This window comes from Ziziphus jujuba, chromosome 3 (genome assembly GCF_031755915.1).
Source record: "Ziziphus jujuba cultivar Dongzao chromosome 3, ASM3175591v1".
In the NCBI taxonomy this organism is placed as follows: domain Eukaryota; kingdom Viridiplantae; phylum Streptophyta; class Magnoliopsida; order Rosales; family Rhamnaceae; genus Ziziphus; species Ziziphus jujuba.
In genome coordinates this window covers 12,405,035-12,425,421 of record NC_083381.1, presented here as the reverse complement: position 1 = coordinate 12,425,421, position 20,387 = coordinate 12,405,035, and the positions used below count along the sequence as shown (strand labels likewise).

General features: G+C 29.3%; 3 protein-coding genes across 4 annotated transcripts; all 3 read right to left on the bottom strand.

The window, feature by feature from the left end:
* Positions 1-976: 976 nt before the first annotated feature.
* Positions 977-1,923, bottom strand: LOC107422210 (uncharacterized protein At1g05835). The gene is made up of 2 exons (XM_016031632.4): positions 1,644-1,923; positions 977-1,538 (listed from the first exon to the last, which is right to left on the bottom strand). The coding sequence occupies exons 1-2, from the start codon at positions 1,720-1,722 to the stop codon at positions 1,219-1,221; spliced, it is 399 nt and encodes a 132-aa protein (XP_015887118.3). The 5' UTR covers positions 1,723-1,923; the 3' UTR covers positions 977-1,218.
* Positions 1,924-3,106: 1,183 nt separating this feature from the next.
* On the bottom strand, positions 3,107-6,520 carry LOC107422209 (F-box/LRR-repeat protein At1g55660). Its single transcript, XM_016031631.4, has 3 exons — positions 6,369-6,520; positions 3,718-4,779; positions 3,107-3,574 (listed from the first exon to the last, which is right to left on the bottom strand). The coding sequence occupies exons 2-3, from the start codon at positions 4,765-4,767 to the stop codon at positions 3,413-3,415; spliced, it is 1,212 nt and encodes a 403-aa protein (XP_015887117.1). The 5' UTR covers positions 4,768-4,779; positions 6,369-6,520; the 3' UTR covers positions 3,107-3,412.
* Positions 6,521-9,135: 2,615 nt separating this feature from the next.
* Positions 9,136-13,868, bottom strand: LOC107422185 (probable protein phosphatase 2C 33). Of its 2 annotated transcripts, XR_007242157.2 has the most exons (6): positions 13,127-13,868; positions 12,295-12,657; positions 12,090-12,207; positions 11,391-11,614; positions 9,538-9,897; positions 9,136-9,441 (listed from the first exon to the last, which is right to left on the bottom strand). XR_007242157.2 is itself a non-coding variant. In XM_048477833.2 (5 exons), exons 1-5 carry the CDS (start codon positions 13,418-13,420, stop codon positions 9,682-9,684), a joined length of 1,215 nt encoding a protein of 404 aa, XP_048333790.1. In that variant the 5' UTR covers positions 13,421-13,868; the 3' UTR covers positions 9,136-9,681. The 2 variants fall into 2 exon arrangements, 1 of the variants encoding a protein (XP_048333790.1); XM_048477833.2 differs by having other exon boundaries at positions 9,136-9,897.
* Positions 13,869-20,387: the final 6,519 nt, after the last annotated feature.

Here is a 20,387-nt window from a genome sequence, read left to right as displayed (position 1 = left end):
ATTTGAGGATAGCAACTAATTTGGTATTTCCGTCTTGTTCTATATCTTAGAGACCCTCCTTTATTTTTATTTTTTGTCATTTAACCACTTTCGAAGCTCAAAATTCTTTAATGTATCATGTATGCTTGCATGCACTGTGACTGTAACAAGTACATGTCCAGCCATTTTCTATCTGTTCAAGCTATACTTTCCAGGAATGAATAAAAGTATATCCATGTTATGATGCCTATTTTCTTCTTTGTGAAATGGGTTTTGCATGAAGTGAAAAGACAACCTTATTAAAGAACCATATCCAAGGATTGAGGGGGTCCAGTTGATGAGCAAGCTTCTAATTATATTTATGTTTTAGTAGGTTGTTTTGCTGTTCTGAGCTTCATGTCCAAGTAAATGCAAGATGCACCGTGTGTGTGTGTGTGTGTGTGTGTGTTTTTTTTTTAATATTATTTATTTTTTTAAATGATCCTTGCGTTTGTTATTGTAATTACGTTGAGCTCATTGATTTGAGGTGTAGAAATATTATTCATCCTCGGTATAGTTGCATAGAGGTTACACTTTGGTACTCTGGAACATAACAAAACAAATTGTGCACTACAAATTTTCTGTTTTTTCTGTCATTCCAAGGTTTTATTTTTTTGGACAACCTGTATTGTTCTCATCTCTTCCCAATTATGAAAGCACTATTGATTTTGGAAAATGTAACTGATAGCCACAATATCTAGTGTTGTTTGATATAGCATCAGTACCATTAATGTGATCTCTTTGGTATAACATGCATAAAAACCATTCAAACATGTACAGTACACATCACTTCATGTTCAATGATATCGAGAGCTTATTATTGTCATTTTATGTAGTTTAGTAGTTTGGATGTCAAAGTCACGATTTGGGTGAATTAAACTTGATATATTGTTTTAGAAAGAGATGATTATTGTCACTTATTATCATTTGTCCTTTATATATATATATATTGAGGATGTGGAAACAATGGATTTGCTATTGGCTTGTCCCTGAAGGGGCCACTAATTATCGGTTACAAAGTAGCTTTTCAGCCATAACTATGGCCACTGGCTCTTGAAACACAAAATTTCTTGTCAACATTTTGGAGAACTGACAGCAATACCACCACACAAAAGATAAGAAAACAAATAAAAAAGCTGGAAAAATATGCTGATGATAGATATGATAAGATGGTTGCCAGCGAGTGGTAACCCGAACCCTTTACTCGCACTGGAAATACCAGACGGAGGGTCGCATCAAGTACTTGCTATGAGAGTAATTGAAGGAGAACTTCTGCAAGGATGGCAATGGCAGTCCTCCATTGACGACGCAATCATCGAAACCAATCACCTTGAGCAGCCTGGGACTGACCAGAGCTTGAGGAAAGCTTCCACATTTCAAGTGAATATCAATAACTGGACACATTGGACAATTGTTACTGATCTCCACCAAGAATTTAGGAGGATTTCCCAATCCCACCTGGGTTTGTTTGACCGTTGGAGCATGATTATGATCATTCACAGAACATTTTGCTCCCAAACCTGCAAATTCAAGCTTATCATTTTAAAACACACATATATAAAAACATATAATATGGCACTTCTTATATGGTTGAAATACATAGATGGAGATAGAGAAAGACAGACCGGAGAGCAATAGAGATGAATAAACAGTAACCAAAGTAATGCTAAGAAGGATTAGCCTGGAAGCTGGTTGGATGTACATTTTTCAATTCTGAACTTCAGAGTTGAAAAAGTTTTGAGATAAAGACTATGAGAGATGGAGTGAGAGAGGATTGTGGGAACATTTTAAAGGGTCTTCAGTTGGTGTTAATGGCGTTATAAGGACAGAAAAGGGAATAGTGGGTTGGAATGCAAAGGACTTTTTGGAAGCTTTTCATGTGGTTAGGAGGGAGCAGTGTCAGAGAGAGAGAGAGAGAGAAGATCACGTGGAAAGAAAAAGAGTGTGTTTTGAGAGTTGGAAAAAAAAGTAAAATTGATTACAAGAGTGAAAGAGGGGGTACATGCTTCCCCAACAAACAACCATACTCATTCTTCACATGCCCTCAAAAGTCAAACAACTCAGATAAGTCTGACACCAATTCCTTTGATCTACCTCCATGTTTGGTTGCATGGCTACTTGTTTCTGACGTTAATAATTATATAATATTCGCATGCATTTTTTTTTTTTTTTCTGAAATTCACGATTTCATTTCTCTCACACTGACACAAACTGTCGGACCAATCATACTCGTGGTTTCTCTTATGGCTTCTAGCTCCAGTTGCACGTGATTTTTGTCTCCATGATCGTTCTTTTCCACACTTTTTTTTTTTTAAAATTATTATTATTCACTTGGATTTCAATTATATATAATTGAATGATGCAACTCATTATAGTTGATGAATTAGGCGTAACAAACTGGCACATCTCCAATATCAAATGGCATAAAATTCTACTTATATATATATATATATATATATACACATTTGGACTATAGTAATTTAATTTTATCATCATTTTGCTATGATCGACGCTAATGCCATATACTTCAGATAATTGGATAATTGGACAAATCTAATCGTTGCAAAATCTGGGATAACCTAATAGTGATATCTACACTCCTTCCTAAGGTTTTGGATTTAAGATTAGCCCCAAAGATATAAAAAAGAAAACACTTGTGAAACCTAACGTTAACTGCACTTAGGATATAGTATTGTTTCAAGCAAGTGCAGCTGTTTTATTACCACACAAAAAAAAAAAAAAAGATTAGGAAACGGGAAAAAAAAAAAAAAAAGAAGGAATTGCGGCTGTACTGTGGAAACATATTACGAAGAAAATTGAACTTGATTAGTTGTTGACTTGTGACCCCAATTACGTACTTAGGTTTTCATTCTTCATAGACACTATGTAACCAATAGTGGGGTGGCCCATGTCTACATAATACTTTTGTGGAATCCACATCAAATTAGAATGTATAATACTACTACACTCTCAGTCCAACCTATTTTTTGAACAAATCAAAATATAATCAATAAAAACTCAATACTTTTTCTAGTAGCTATATATATATAATAATAATATTATTATTATTATAATAAAAACCTCCATGAGGAAGAAACAAATTATTGGAGATGATTCATTACATGTCGGTCTCAAAACTTAATGGGTGATATTACATCTAAATCTAATTCATGAGCAACTTTTTTTTTTTTTTTTGGGTGAATCTAATTCATGTGTAACTCATTCTTATAGTTTGTACATATACATATAAGAGGAGAAAGAAGAGATGGGCAAAACCAAATGAGAATGTACTTGAGTTTGTACGCCTATTAACTCATTCTCTTTAATATAAGATAAAACTTTACAAAACACAATTACAATATCATAATAAATAATTAGAACCATTAATCGTTTTTCATACTATTTCAAGAGTCTTTAAAGAAGGTGCAAACCAAAGCAATGAACCCCACAATTCTGCAGTTTTAAACGTACGCTCCTGTATCTCTACCTTCAGATGCTTCAGATTAGACAACGGAGAAGGGTACCTCTCTCTTGTTCTTTTCGGAAAGATGAGAACCTTCAAAGTCAATGACAACAACAAAAAGAGAATATCAGTTGGTAAGTTCAATAATTCATTACATCATTGAAAAAAAAAAAAGAAATATATATATATATATATATATATAAATATATCTTCACGAACTAAGCTATTATAAATACCTCTTCTTTCCAAATGATCAGCATCAACTTCTTCAAGAAACTTAGATTTGAAAGAAGATGTATAAGGGTTTCAACCGTATGAAAGCCCCTAAGCTTCAAATTGGCTTCTAACAGATTGAAAGCTTTGACCGAAATGATTGATTGGGAAACACATTCAAAGTCCAACCAAACTAAATTTGGAGTTGTAAGTGTAGCCTCAATGCTGTAGTTTGACTTAAGGAAAAAATATTTCAGGCTATGACTATGGATGCTAATATTTTTCAACACAGACCATTCTAAAGTCAATCGCTCAAGAAGTGGAAGTCTGGAGATTAGGCAGCCAAGCCAACGATCATTAAGAACCACATTTGACAATGAGAGATTTCTAATTGTTCCACTGACAGCAGTGGAATCTAAATGTTGGAGATCACATCTTGATAGATGCATTTCCTCAATAATAGGGCATCCAGAAACAAGATTTTGAAGGGACTCAGCATTAGATTTCAGTTTCACACCGGCCAAAGAGAGAATTTTCAAAGAGGGAAGGGTTGAAGGAGAACTGGCAACCAACTTCAACTCACGCAATTTCAGGATAGTCAACGAGCTTGCATTGAGAACGAAGCAAGGCAAACAGTAAAAATTGACACAAAGATCTAACTCCTTCACTTCACTATGAATGGCAAAGCTTAACCAATCATCTATTTGTCTAATAGCAATTTTGCTGCTACGAATATTATATAATGTGACAAACCTAAAACTTACGATAAACGTGTATGGAATCTGCATAAATAGCTGTCGATGTATTAAATATTTGGTCACAAAGTTTAAGACCATATCTCGATTCCTCTTCCTCTTGTTGAAAGTAATATTATTCAAATCTTCAAAATATAGAAAGGGGGAGGAAACCCACATATGTCTCCAACGTTTAGAAACAAGACTCATCCGGACTAGATAAATGGTGGGAAGAAATGAGAAAATTTGATGTATTAGAGAATCAGGTAATTGAGAAATGATATCGATGCTGCTTTCTATCATCCCCGTGGAGTTCTTTTTCACTCTTTTTGATGCCATGGTTATAAAATCCTGAAAAGATTATCAACTTCTTTATCAGAATATATATATATATATATATATATATACACACAAAATAAATTTCTCACATACAAACCGTATCAACCACACCAGTTATTCACCCTAAAAAAAAATATATATATATATATATACATATATATCAAATTACAAAAAAAGTTGGTCCCCTGAGATTTGGAAGAAACTTAATACAGATCCAGACAGCTACAACCTACAAGGTTTCACCAAATGAATGAAATGCAAGGCTAAGGAAGAAAATTATAATTCTGAGAACTAAAATCATTACTCAAACGCTCAATTTTTACTCTTTGCAAAATCCAAAAACTCCTTTTGAAACAGAAATAAAACTAGTCTATGCATATATAGCTAGTCTGGCAACCCATATAAGATTGAGATAGAGAGAGGAGAGAATAAGAAAGACAAGACTGTGGGGGTGGGGCGATAGAGATGAAAAGTAAGGCAGAGGATGATAGGCTTGAAAGCTGGTTGGGTATGCAATTTTGAGTTTACGATAATGAATTTGGGAATTGAAAGTGTTTGAGATAAAGACAAAGAAAGAAAGGGAGAGGATTGTAGGAACATTTTTAGGAGTCTGTGCAATTTGGAGTCATGGTGTTATAAAGACATAATAAAGAGGTTGGGATGGAGTGTGAAGTGGTTCCCATGACAAAGTCTATCTCCAACTCTCCATCAAAATTATATGGGTTTGACAAGGACATAAATTGTTGATAGTTTAGTCCAAGTGTAATCAAAATGGCCAGTTGATTAAATATGACTAAATCACAAACTAAAAAGTTCATTGGTAATTCCCATTTCTTATTAAACTGCTAATGATTCAAATCTTTACATATCAATATGAACAATGGAAAGTTTTTTTCAAATCTTTTCTCAGGTGATTATGAAAAAACAAGCACTTGGGCTGGCTTAAACTTGCCAGTCTCTTAATGTCTTAACCCAACATGCAACCTAACAAGAATAACAACCTGCCCATGCCACAAATCCCCACAAACTAGGAGACACCAGAACTTGCACCAAGATAAAAAAAAATATATATATATATATATATATATATATATATAATTAAATAAATTTAAAAAATGCCTAAAAGATATAATAATGTTTGTTGAGAAAAAACCGTAGCCACAAATTTCAAATAAAATTCTATAGGGGAATTGGAAACAAGTGAAACAACAACAAATCCAGTTAAAAAAAAAAAAAAAATCGCTATTTTATCTGCCTAAGATATCTAATAAAGTTTCATGAGACAAACCCTTAATAAAGCCTCAAGTTTCAAATAAAATTCAATAAAGGAATTAGAAGCAACTGGAACAACAACAACAACAAATCTAGAAATTACTCACCATCTTAGAAATATAAACAGAAAATAAAAAAAAGAAAAAAGAAAAACTATCATCATGAACCAAGAATTAAAATAATATAATGGATAGAAGAATTCAAAGGAAAGAAACAGAAGGAAAATAAAGGATGGTTAATCAGTCTCAATACAAATCTCCGATCAAATGGAGAAGAAACCCTTTTTTTTATCTACAAAGCTGCCGGCGACTTATCGCTTAGATTCTTACCGCCGATTCCTCCGGTGCCGGCGATGATGAGTGCAGAGAGACCCGCGGGAGAGCTTTGGAAAGTGGTGACTGGAATATTAAAAAAAAGAAAAAAAAGGCTATGTTTTTTAGCCAATTAATTTATTTTAAAAATATATATTAATGCTTAAAAAATTAAGATAATATTTCATAAAAAAATTCATTTAATCTTAATAAAAATAAATAAACCCAATAATATTAGTTAGTAGAGACTGTAGAGTGATCAAATATGTTTACTAAAACTATCTTTGGGGTATGAATTGAATTGAATGGTAAAATAGAATATATATTTTTAAAATTTAGCTATTCTTTTTTTTTTTTTTTTTAAGATTCTTAAAATTGTACTTTTTTTTTTCTTATAAAATATCAATTCTTCGAAATAAAAAGTTTTTATTCTTCTTAAAATGTTTAGAATCCCTATTTGTAAAAATAAAGCAATAGAAAAACACGTTGCTTTATGGATTTTTTTTTTTTTTAACTTCCTACTTTTTTTGAGCCTTTGTTTTTATTCAATATTTTATTTTATTATTACTACTTAATTAAAAAGTATAATTAAAAATTCTACTCTACTCTTTTTAATTCCTAAAAATTACTAATCCTATTTTTTAAAAAATAACTATTCTATCAATTAACAGTATCTTAAATTTTTGATACCAAATAATATAGCATCATTTCATATTATATTAATTTTCCAATCAATAACAAAAAGTTATGAATTGTTATGATGTCAAATTGATAAACAATTCAAAAACATTTATTAAAAGTATTTAAAAAGATATCATTAAAAATTGCAACATACCTAGATTAAGAGGGATGTATTCAATTTAGAATTTGATGGATTTAAAATGAACTATAGACTTTAAAGGATTTGATGGATTGTTATGGAATTCTACAGACTCCATAAAGATTTTATAAGAATCCAATGAAATCTTTGGATTTAAAGCTGGATTTTATATTGATAATTTTCTTCACAATTTCCCTGTTAAATTCCTTTCAAATCCATTAAAATCCATCATTTTTTAAAATCTTTTAAAATCAATGACTTTTTGAATACCACAAGATTTTAAAAGAATTCTATAAAATCCTAATTGAATACATCTAGATTTTAATGGACTTTTATAAAATCCATCAAAATCTGAATTGAATATCATTAGACTTGTATGGATTCCCTTAAAATCTAAATCGAATACGTTAAAACTTGAAAAGACTTTTAAAATCCTTCAAATTCTTAATTGAATACATCCCCTAAGAGTTTATTAACATTTTTAAGTCGGCTTGGGGGCTATGGGGAAAAAGAGGAGGATTGGATTATCTTATTCTTCTCTCCTGTTTGGTGCTGCCAATCCATCATAATAACATACGTCGGGGCCCACCACTTATTCCCCTTCACAGCGGGATATGAAATCCTATGTAGAATAGTGGGTTAACGTTATCCGGGCCTCTCAGGTAATAATTTGTTCATCTCTCCACCCATCCATGTCTCTATGCACCATCGAAATTTTATTTTTTGTACCTGAATCTAAATTTCAAAAAATATACTTTTTATTCCCCTCGTAAACTTACCAACCATTCTTTATATGGATTTTGTAGTTTGATGATTAATTGAATAGATTTAAAAGATACCAGATAACAAAAACACACTGTATAGATCACAGCCGGATTGGTAAGTGTCATGCTTCCTTATTTATCTTTGTTCAGGTTCGAATGTGGTAGAATGACAACTGCTAATAATTACCAAAAAAAAAAACATAACAAAAACACATAAAACATGGACAAATACTTGAATTGCAAGAATACAACATTCATATTCCCTTTTTTTAAAATTTTTTTTGGGGTTAAATATCAAATATTTGAATTGAAATTATTTTATATTGTAAATTGAGTATTTTTTTAGTAATTAATTTTTATATTCAATGTTTTAGTCCAGTGTTACACCAAAACAAATGATAAAGACTAATTATATCATGTTTTGCTCACTCCAATCCAATGCCATTATTCATATTCGATCTAATCCAATTCCAATCCAATGCTATTATCCGTATCTAATCTAATCCAATTATACATTACAAACGAGGCATTCAATTATCGATTAAAATTGGATTAGATTAGATGAGACTATTTCAATTCTTCTCTAATCAAATTAGATTATTTATGAAATAATTCAATCTAATTCAATCCTATCATCTTCTAAGCTTTTTTCGGTGAATATCCTCTTCTAAGCTTAAAGGATAGGTTAATGGGCATAGTTTATGAATTGAAATTATTCATGTAGGTTAAGCATATACCTTTCACATAACTTTCAATTTTCAATTTTACATCGTTTACGTTTGAGCAAGACGCTTAATTTCATATTGGGTTTGGGAATGAGAGGTAGTCCACAAATGAGCCCATATCACGAGGATCGTTATGCTGCAAACATATATACAATATGAAGCTCAAACACCAAAAAAAGGTTATATGGAATTACATCAAGTTACATGTATAATAATAGTTACTCTAAAATATAATTAATCATACTATGATCTTTACTCCAGTAATTATAAAAATAAATAATTAAAAAAAAAAAAAGCCTTAAACGGGCATGAAGCAAATTGTTGGAGTGTGATACATGACCTTTGTTTTCCAAAACCTGGTAGGTGATACGATATCTAATTCATGCGTAGCTCTTTCTTGTAATTATTTTCTCATCATTTAAAGGTTCATCGGCCTTATTTTATGATCATTTGTGCTACAAACAGACAGAGAAACATAGAAACAGAGAGGATATTGAATATAAATATGTTTTTGTTCAAACAAGAGGCATACATATCCAAACTGACAAAGCTTATAAGACCAGAAAAAGGTGGTTTGGAATTACATAAAAAAACAACAAATCCAAACCCACCAACAAAAGAGGGAAAATCACCCATCACTTTAGAAATGTCAACAATGAAGGTAAAAAATCATACTAGCCTCGGAGATGAACTATAGAGCTCCAAGACCAAGACCAAATTCAAAATGCTTGAGGGAAGAAAAAAGGAGGAAAGTTTTCATCTACAAAATTCCCCAGCTTTCCCTAAAGAAATCATAGTATGAAAGAATGAGAAGAAATATAGACAATAAAAATGAAAAAATATGAACCTATTTCTTTCACTTTTGGCAGCCTGCTTACTTTAATAAAGGCTTAAAATAGTATTCCATGCCTTGAAGCAGGCTAACAGCTACTGCTCCTTCCCTATTTTATACCACCACTGTGATCCTAGAGTTTCGTGGTAGGTTCCGTGCCAGCATGCCAGAAGCGTATTTTTAATTAATGTCAACTTGATCTGACATTGCTTTCTTCTCCTTCACAAGTTTTCTTTGAAACTGAGTTGAGGAAGAGACAAACCACAGCACAATCATCTACCTTTGCCGAAGGGAACTTGTGCCTCCATGCTCTTATTGCAGACTCCACCAGGGCTTGAGCTGCACGAGATCGTGTGCTTGATGCCACTATGTTCACAACTTCATTGTTGGAGAGGACATCCCAAATCTGTGGAAAGGAAGGATATATCAGTTACAAGAATATGTACCATTAACCAGCTTGGCCCAATTTATGCACAGATGTGAAACTGAAACATTATTCATCTATAACAAGAGTTTAGATTTTATGTATAGGCATGAAGTTGTATATTCTGTCTAAGAACACACTTTCTTCCATTAGATCGGATGGTTCTTTTAAATATCTAATAATATTAGACCGTTAGTTCAATGTAATTAAATATCCAAGTGTTTGTTTTACTTATTAGCTTTGTGCAGTTGTTACCTGGTTTATTATTTATGTGGATATCTAATTCTAACCCTATTTTTGGTATTTAGATTGCACTATGGTAAATAAACGATCAAAGAAATTGAAATCTTTACATATTTCCATGGAAAATAAAAGATGTACATTTTATTCTCATTTATATATTGCATTCTTATTTCTTCATAACTTTCTTTTAAATCAACAATGCAAACTAAATTCCTTTGAAACCTTTTCCTCCCTTTACACATGGATTCCAAACTCCAAACATAGCATGATTATTCACATATGGCGATATTTCTACAACTTTTTTAATCGTTGGAAAAACTACAGAAATTTCCATATGGGCTAATTTTGAAGTTCAGCTGCTAAGGTCCTTGGATAACTAAGGTATAACTTACTGGCTTCTATACGTCTAAAAATTAAATAAAATAAAAGATGGGACAGAAGGCAGGGGGCAGAGAAGGCCATGTTCGTGTAGAGACAGTGAGCATGGAGTAATCCAGAAGTAGACAGGGGATGAGAGAGTGAAGGGAATTACAAAACTAAATAGTACTCATCCCGATTTATGTTTGATTTTTCAGTTAACCTCTTTTGACAGTCACAGCAACAGATCCCTTTACATCTAGTTAACTTTTCAATGTGGCATTTGAGCAATCAAAGAAATGATATCTTAACATGTGAGAACAAAAGAAAGTTCTCCTGAAGTGAGAATAGCAAGGGTAGACAACGAAAAGCTATTATATATATATATATTAATAATGAAACTCTTAGAAAGTTCTCTGATATATATATATATATATATTAATAATGAAACTCTTAGATAGTTCTCTAAACTCAAAGATCAGATAAAAAACCCTGCTCTTTTCAAGCATAACACTTTTTCCTTAAAAGTGCTAATAATTCTTAAAAGTAACATAAAGAAATCTTATACCAATGTAGATTTACAAAGTGGCACAATTCATAATATGCATTTATGCTTATAATGTGCCCACAGCTCGTCCAGCCCTGGTATATATAATTTTGGATTTAAAAAACATGTTTACCACATGTCCAATATGTATTTGAACCGAGGCACTCTTCCCTATGTATGTCACAATCTTCATGCAAGGAAGTACCTTATCTAATCACAATTCACTGACGAATAAAGCATAACAAAATTGGGTATGTATATAAAAATTAAAATCAATTGGACATGAAAGTACAATGTAAGCACATCATCAAAAAGGTTAGCCTCTTACCCCATCTGTAGCCAATACTACAAATTCATCCTTCTCAGTAATACGATGATAAGTAATATCAGGGACTGAAATCAAGCCAAAGTCTTTTAAGCAAAAATCTCCAAAGGCCCGGGACATTGCAAGGCCAGGGGAATTAATGTTTGGCAGCCAAACTCGAGCAATCTCAGGCTCATTTTGAAGTGCAAAAACTCGTCCTTTTGACAGTCTAATCCTCTCTGCTTCCCCTATATGGAAAAAGAAAAAATAAAGACCATAAAACCTTGATAAATCTTCAATTTCAATGCTCATTGTGTAAAAATCCAAGTCTAAATCATTCATCAGCATGACATCTAGCAATAAAACATCTCAAATCCATCAAAGGTACAAAAAACCTGTAATTTGGACATATAAAATATTAGCAGTATGTTCGAGAAAATCTTGTTTCTTTATATATAAAAAGTCCAATTGTTATAACTGATATTACATTTAAATTTGTAACTGTATTTTGAAGGCAGCAACAAACTAATAACTCAAATATATACATGTGCAAAATCTGTAATACAAAAAGAATACATTTGATTGCAAGTATATTGAAATAGCTGTATCAATCAACATATCTACTCTGTTTAAAATGGCTATTAGAGTGTCAAGTTATGGGGACAATTCTTAATGCGTTCTCTTCATTTCAGTAGAGAGAGAGAGAGAGAGAGAGAGAGATACTTGGAAGATTCGGTTTAAGGTCAACAGTTAACTGAAATGGAATGAGAGAGTCATCTTCCTCTCTGGTACCCAATACAGCCCTTGAATCCCCAGTATTAGCAACAATAAGATCCTGACCCTGCAAACAACTTGCAAATATTAAATCATGTGTACAAGAGATCTCACTGCTCAAGAAAAAATAAAGTTGTGAGGTCAATCAAAATACCTGCTTGACCAAGGTAACTGCTGTTGTCCCACTGCAATAGCAATCCATACGAGGATGCAATTTGAGCTCCTTGTCCATCGCCTTAAAAGCTTTTAGAAAAGAGTCTTTCAATGTCATCAACATTTCAGTGTGTTTAGTCCCGTACTCAAGACCCGGCATAACGGCAGTCACTTTGGAGTTCAGACTCCCCATAGCATCTGACTTAACATCACTCTGCCCATCTCTGATGCTACTACTTAATTCCCACTGAGAACTCACCTTTAAAGGAAGAGAATCCCTCACCTTTTTTGCAATCAGATGGCCATTAAGACCATGGCCATCAAAAACACCACAAAAGGTTGTATCTGGCTTTGAGCCAAAATTCTGCAGAATAAAAGGACCCTACTTTTCAGAGGCAATGAACAATCACAAATTCACAATATCACACTCGAAATTCCAGAAAAGATGGAGAGGAATTGAGGATGTTCAGCAGCAAATTGTGAAGCAGAAATGGAGATGATCAATCATTGCCAAAATCATACAGTATTAAGAGCAGAATAAATGCAAACCATTGCCGAGTTGCACAAAGCTATGAACAATAATGACGGGTGACAAAATAAGCACTACCCAAATGTATAAATACCCAAAAATCCAAATTAAAAAAATAATAATAAAAAGAAAAGATGGGTTGTTATGAAAAGTGAAAATAATCACAAAAGGATACATTTTGATAATGAAAAAGAGAAAAAAGCCAAACAAATATCTTCATATAGATACAAGAGCAATAAAAAAACCGAAAGGAAAAACAAAAAATAAAAAAGTAAAAACCCAGAAGCAAGAAAAAAGCTTATACCTCCCAAACGATCATGGCGTCCTGATTAACTCCTTTTTTCCCCTGCTTGGTGAAGAGTGAAGCTTCATCCGTAGACCCATTCAAGCAGAATCTCCCAGGAACTCTGTGAAGCCATATTTCCATCTTGGAATCAACGGTGGCGCAAGAAGACGAAGGTGGAGAATTTGTAGAAGAAGACAAAGCACCCATTCTGTTCTTCCTTCTGTAACTGTTCTTCTTCTTCGATGAAGAAGAAGAAGAAGCTTGGGTATATGATATGGCCGTAGAGCCATCCATAGAGAAGCAGGAGCCCATCCCAAGGGCTCTGATGATGTTCAGCAAGCACTCCAGTCCCACCAAACAGTCAGAGCCCCTCCTTATTCCCACCAACGGCTCCGTCTTCGATTGATTTCCCGACTTCCCAAAACCCCCACCCCAAGAAATTTTCTTTTTTGCCACCTCCCAAACAGTATCAAATCCCCGGAAAAAATTTAAAAAAGAAAAAATCTGCAAAATAAAAATGAAAACTTCGGAATTGTTTTGAACCAATAAAATCAAAAACCAAAACGATTTTTTTTTTTTTCAATCGCTTTGGAAGGAAGATATCGGAAATGAAAGCAAAAAAATATACACGATTTGCTTCCCTTCGTTTCCAATCTATTAAAATTCGCTTTTTTGTTTTTTTGTTTTTGTTTTTTTGTTTTTTTGTTTATTTTGCAACGAATATTTAAGTTTTTGGATTTATCAGTTATTTGGTGGTTTTTTTTAAAATTTTTTTATCTGGTTTGGATTCTTTTAGTTCTTTAATAGAGTTTGGATTTTTATTTTTTTATATTGGTCAAGTGGATTTTTTAGTTTTTTCAAAAAAAAAAAAGTGGATTTTTCAGTTTGTATGTAATAATTCCGTCCAATATTAAATAGACTTGTTGACAACTCTGTCACTCTTCGGCTTGACAAAATTTTTCTTTTTCTTTTTTTGTTAGTTTTAAAGGCAAGAAAACCATGGAAAGTAATATAATTCAACAACCATATCCAAACTTTTTCAAGAAATTTTGCAATTTTTATTTTTAAAAAATTTATAAAAAATTTTATTTTTAAATAAAAATAAATATAATTTCTATAATATTTATTAAAATTTTATATATAATTTTTTATAATTTTTATAAAAATTTGATTATTATATCCCATGTTAAATTTTTTATAATTTATAATTTTTTTAAAAAATTTTTAAAAAATTTTAAAATTACCTATAATTTTTTTAAAAAATATCAAAAATTTTAATAAATATTATTGATGTTTCACAAAATATTTAGCCAAATTAAGATTACTGATAGATTTTTTTTTAACTCTTTAGTCACTTCTTAATAATTAAATAAAAAAATAAAAAAATTATATTTAATAAATAATACTAAAAAGATAAATCTATCTATTATATTTCTGAAGAAAATTAACGTCACCAATTATAAATTTATTTATCTATTATTTTATATATATATATATATATAGTTTTTTTTAGTAATAATAAATTTAATATTTTTATAAATATTATAAAATAAATAAAAATTTAAAAATAAACAAAAATTTAAAAATATATAGAAAATATTTTCTGTAAAATGAACTATCATATATTTGTATAGATGAAATATTAATAATTAAGAATAAAATTATCAAATAGATATTTTTTTTAATAGTTATCTTTTATATTTTATATTTAAAAATAACAAAAATATCAAGAATTTTTAATTATTTAAAATTTTTTTATAGTATTAAAATGATATTAATAAAATATAATAAAATTATAATAATTGTTCATATATTTTAATTGATCATTTGTTTAATAAATGTAGTGGATATTGATAACTGTAATTCAACATAAAATACTTTATCCTAAAAGCATTTTAAAACAAATTGGAAATGTAATTTTTTATGTTAGTTTGACTTTATCAGTTATTTGTTTTGTTTTTCTTATCTAGATTGGATTTTTTTTTTTTTAATTTTTTTTTCCAGAGAGCTTGAATTTTTATTTTTGGATTTTTTTTAGTTTGTTTATTGTTCAAGTGGATTTTTAGTTTGTCTGTAATAATAATCCTGCCCATTAGTAAATAGACAAGTGGACAACTCTGACAGTCTGACTTGGTCACTCTTCCACTTGATAAATATTTTTCTTCTTCTCTGTTTTGGTTTTTTTTTTTTTTTTTGGGTTATTTTTAAGGCAAAGAAAATTATGGAATATGGTATAATTCAACATAAAATACTTCCTCCTACAAACATTTTAAAACAAATTAGAAATGTCAATTCAATGTTAATTTGCTATGCTTTAAAATATGTTTTGATAAATACTTTCTTTTTTCTTTTTTGACAAACACATTTTTTATTTTCTGTACATCGAGTTTTGATAAATAATTTCTTTTCTAGGATTTTAATAGTTTGGATAAATAATTTGGTATCCAATTATTGATCCTTATTTCACCATACAGTAAAAATATAATATATATGTAAAAAAGTCAGTCTATATGTTTTAAAAATCAAAAGACATATTTTCTAGAATAGATTACTTTGTTTTCTTAATTAAAAAATGTTATTTATCATATATGCTATTTAATAATTTAATTAACTATACAAAAAGTTAACATTTTTAAATTAAAATTTTAAAATAAAAGTTAATGCATAATTAAATATTATTAATTAGTAATTGTTATGTTAACATTGACATCACTTGTAATCATTATTATTGATGATAAATAATAAAAAATTTAAAAAATATATTGCTAGCAGAAATCTTATTTACATATATATATATATATACTATATTTTTTAAAAAAAATTCAGATAATGTATTTTTTTTAATAATATATTATTATTATTATTATTGCAAAGCTTTGGATAATGCATTAATGTGGTGAGTATTATTTTACTAACACATACAATTCATTTATCCTAACTATTTAAATGGGTTTGGATAAAAAAGGAAGATAAAACTAAAAATCAGAAAAGGATGCAAAGATAAGACCATAAACGGCTATTTGGCGTGGATAAATGACTTTTAAAATGAGGACTCACAAACTGGTAGAAACTATTTTATTGCTTTTTCTTAAATCGTACCAACATTTTAGATAGAGTTTTGCTATTTTTCAATATTAATTATAGCAATTTGATTGGAACATTTAATTTATTATTTTTAATTAAAAATTTTAAAATTAACTTATTTTATATTAATCATTTATCATTTATAGACTTGCATATAATTTTGTCTCTCAAACTATCACAAAATTTTCACTTTAATACCTTATTAAAAAAAATAAAAAAATTGCAATTTAATACTCCAAACTACAAAAACTCACATTACCCACAAAGCAATTATTATTTTTTATTTGTTTAGTGTAACTTTTCTTCATTTTTTTCATAAAAAAATCTTAGTGCAATTATGTAATTTTCTCAAACGGATTTAGCAAAGTAATCGTTCACACCACACAAAAATAAAATAAAACATAATAAAACAATAAAAATAAAATAAAACAATGAGTTAATTCCCTTTTTTTTTTTTTTTTTTGGGGTAATAGGCATTTATTTCACTTTGATACTTTTTACTTTCAGAATGTTATAATATAAGCTATCAATTTCAAAACTCACCGTATTGAATTCTCTATTTTTAATTTGGTCCACATCAATCCATTTTTTATTTTTTTTTATAAAAGAAAAAAAAATGGATCTCTTGGTAAATAACTTTGGTCTAGATTTTATGGGGTGTTTGGTAAAAGGGAAAGTATCGAAGAAAACTAATTGTTAGGAATCAGTTTTTTGGGATTCAGTTTATTAAGAATGCGTTTTTTTTGGATTTTTTTTATAGTGTTTGGTTAATTATAGAATAAAATATGACTTACAAATAATTAAATAAATTTATATATTAAAATTAAAAAATAAAATTGTATTTTAAAAAATACGTAATATCAGTTTTTTAGGAAATTTTAGAATGATACTTTTTTAATAGGAACTACTTTCCCTGTCAGTTTCCTATATTATGAGATTTATTTTCCACTGGAATCCATAAATTTCTTTTCTTAAAAATTATTCAAAAAAGAAAAAATTTCACTTTCCTAGGGAATTTTAGATTCTCACTAGCTTTACCACTACCCAAACACTCCATTAGGGAATTGTGGACCTGTGTTTTTATAACTATGCAGGAGTCCACAAACTGTTCAACCCATCATTAACGTCTATCCCTATAACCCTTTTCTATAGTGTTCAGCATATGGAACCCACATTAAGGCTCAGATGGGGCTTATCAGAAATCTAATCCACAACTTCTGCAAGTAGATGTGATAAGTTCATTGGCTTCCTACCATCTGATCCACCTATTGGATGTTCCACATCAATCCAGTTGGATCTAACATTATCCCACCACCACTACCTTCATTTTTTTCATATTAGTAATGAACATGATGTATATGTTTTAAAATACACAATTTAATAAAAACATGATTTGGTACAGCATATCAAACTATTCACATTATGTCAATCATATTTACATCATGCTAATTGGGTCGATATGCACCAACTAAAAAATAGAAAGCTAAGAGTAATGGTTAAAGTGGTGGGCTTAAATTGGCTAAATTTTGAAACCAAAGTATTAAAGTGAAATTAATTCTAAAACAATTTAAAGGCAACTATATTTTCGCGTGCGTTAGTTTAACCCAATCTTGTATTCTTATATATATATATATATATATATAAATTTGAAAAAATTAGTTATACATACTATCCAAAAGTAAACTATGATAATTTTAAAATAGAATTATATAAGTTATTTATGTTTAATTTTATCAAATTTATCTATTAAAATGCATGACTACTAATAAAGGAATGGTTCAACGGGCATGTGAGGGATTTTGAAGTATAAGAAATTGCATAGTTGTTATTATAAAATCATGAAATAGTCAGTCCTGAAATTTGGAAGAAACTCAATGCATATCCAGCATCAGATTGACGAAATGATTTTTGGCTTTTTCTATTGTTCAAGTGGACTTTTTAGCTTGCAGTAATAATTCTGTCCAAATATGAATAGACTTGCATTTAGGTTCATTCTTCTTTTCTTTCAGGGAAAAAAAAAAAAATGGTTCACTCTTCTATTTATGATTATATTATTAATATTATTATTACTTAAGATTGTCTCTCTTCTGCTGATAAATATTTTTCTTTTTCTTTTGCTGGTTACTTTTAAAGCTAAGAAAACTAAAGAAAATGACATAATTCTACATAAACTACTTCCTTCTGAAACATTTTAAAGCAAATTGGAAATTTCAATTCAACGTTATTTTGCTATACTTGAAAATATGTTTGATAAATATATATATATATATATATATATATATTTTTTTTTTTTCACTTTTGTATACAATTTTTTTTTTTCTGGGACTTCAATAGTTTTTTTTAATATATAATTTGATATCCAATAATTGATCATTATTTGACCATGCACCAAAAAGTTGTTTATGTATATAAAAATAATTTTTATATGTTTTAAAATCCAAAAGACATTTAAAAGAAAAAAAACAAAAGACATATTTAAATGAGATTGCCAATATTAAAAGATAAAACAGAAAATCAGAAAAAAGATAAAATGATAAAACAATAAACAGCTATTTGGAGTGGGTGTATGAATTTTAAAAACAATTTATATATTTCATTTGTGAGGACTCTTAAGCTATGGGTACAAACTGTTTTGTTGATTTTATTTAAAAGATACCAACATTTTAGATGCTAACACATTAATAGTTGATAATAAATTAGACACAAGCTAATAAAACATTATTACATTTTTTATTTTTGAAAAAGAAAAAAGAAAAAGAAAAAAAAACACGTAATTACATTGAGTCCTTGCTATTTGTCATTTTTTGGTGATGATTATCGATGAACATCAGTTTATGTGATAAATTTTAATTATATTATTTTTTATACTAAAATTCTAAATATGAACAATTTATTGTTAACTATTTAAATTTGTATATCCTATCGGTAACTATTCATTGACGGTGATAAATAATATTTTTCTATTGCATTTGTTATATATAGACTTACATCATTTTGCTCTCAAATTATGACACAGTTTGCACTCTAAGTCTATAAGAACTCACATTGTCCCTAAAACAATTATTATTATTACTGTTTTAAAGTTTAACTTTCGTTCAATTATGCTATTTTTCTCTAAAACAAATTAGCAAATTAATCATACACACAGCACAAGAAATATAACATAACAAAACAATGAATTAATTTCATTTTAGTATCATCTAGTTTTGGAACTTCAAAATTTAGACCATTGGTTATGACATCTATCATGTTGACTATTTTTGTTTTATGCACATTCATCCAATTGGATCTAATTTAATCCCACCACTACCTTCAATTTTTTCATATTAATAATACAGAGCATAATTTTTAGGTTTTAAAATACACAATTTCATAAAGCATTTGGCATGTTGACTTAGTTTGTATAGCCCTTTATACTTAGACACCACACTCCTTTCCCTTTAGATAAGAAATTGTTGTAGTAATTAAAGAAAATTTGATAAAACATTTAATATCATATTAACCATTAACATGATGTCACGTGGATTTATTTAAACTATATAAAAAATAGAAGGCTCAATATGGTAAAAAAAACCGAGGACCTAAATTTACAAAATTTTAAAATTAAAGACTACTAAAGTATGATTAATCTTAAAATTATTTAAGGATAATTACATTTTACTCTTAAAACTCTTTATATTTTATTATTATTATTATTATTACTTTTGGCTAGAGCCTCAAAACTCTTTTTATGGCCCTCTAAGCTATTATCTCCACAATTTTTCTTAATAAATTTGGAAAAAGGTGATCATAAAATATGATAGAATTAAATAATTCAAAATAAAGTCGCACGAGTTATATATATATATATATATTTTTTTTTTTTTTCAAGTTTATTTGTTAAAATGCATGACTAGATCCAATAAAGTAATGCGTTGGGCGTGTGAAGGATTCTGAAGTATAAGGGAAAAATTATAAGAAATTGCATAGTCAAAGATGATAAAATGAAGTTATCCCAACGATTTATGAACAAAGTTAAAGAAGTTATGTGTTGGTGATTTTTTCATCCATAGAAAATATAGGATCGACTGAACTAATTTAACAAGAATATAATAGTTTGAGGTGGTAATATGAGTAAAACATGTTATAGTTTGGGCAGTAAAATGATATTAATCCTTAGTTATATTGATCTCCTTTTTGTTAAAATCATACACTT

Coding starts and splice junctions, on each gene's coding strand:
- LOC107422210 (XM_016031632.4), bottom strand. CDS start 1,722: ATGTACATCCAACCAGCTTCCAGGCTAATCCTTCTTAGCATTACTTTG. Junction 1,539..1,643: donor TTCATCTCTATTGCTCTCCG/GTCTGTCTTTCT, acceptor TTGAATTTGCAG/GTTTGGGAGCAAAATGTTCT.
- LOC107422209 (XM_016031631.4), bottom strand. CDS start 4,767: ATGGCATCAAAAAGAGTGAAAAAGAACTCCACGGGGATGATAGAAAGC. Junction 3,575..3,717: donor TGATCATTTGGAAAGAAGAG/GTATTTATAATA, acceptor TTGACTTTGAAG/GTTCTCATCTTTCCGAAAAG.
- LOC107422185 (XM_048477833.2), bottom strand. CDS start 13,420: ATGGGCTCCTGCTTCTCTATGGATGGCTCTACGGCCATATCATATACC. Junction 12,208..12,294: donor CAGTTACCTTGGTCAAGCAG/GTATTTTGATTG, acceptor AGTTGTTTGCAG/GGTCAGGATCTTATTGTTGC. Junction 11,615..12,089: donor CCTTAAACCGAATCTTCCAA/GTATCTCTCTCT, acceptor TTTTCCATATAG/GGGAAGCAGAGAGGATTAGA.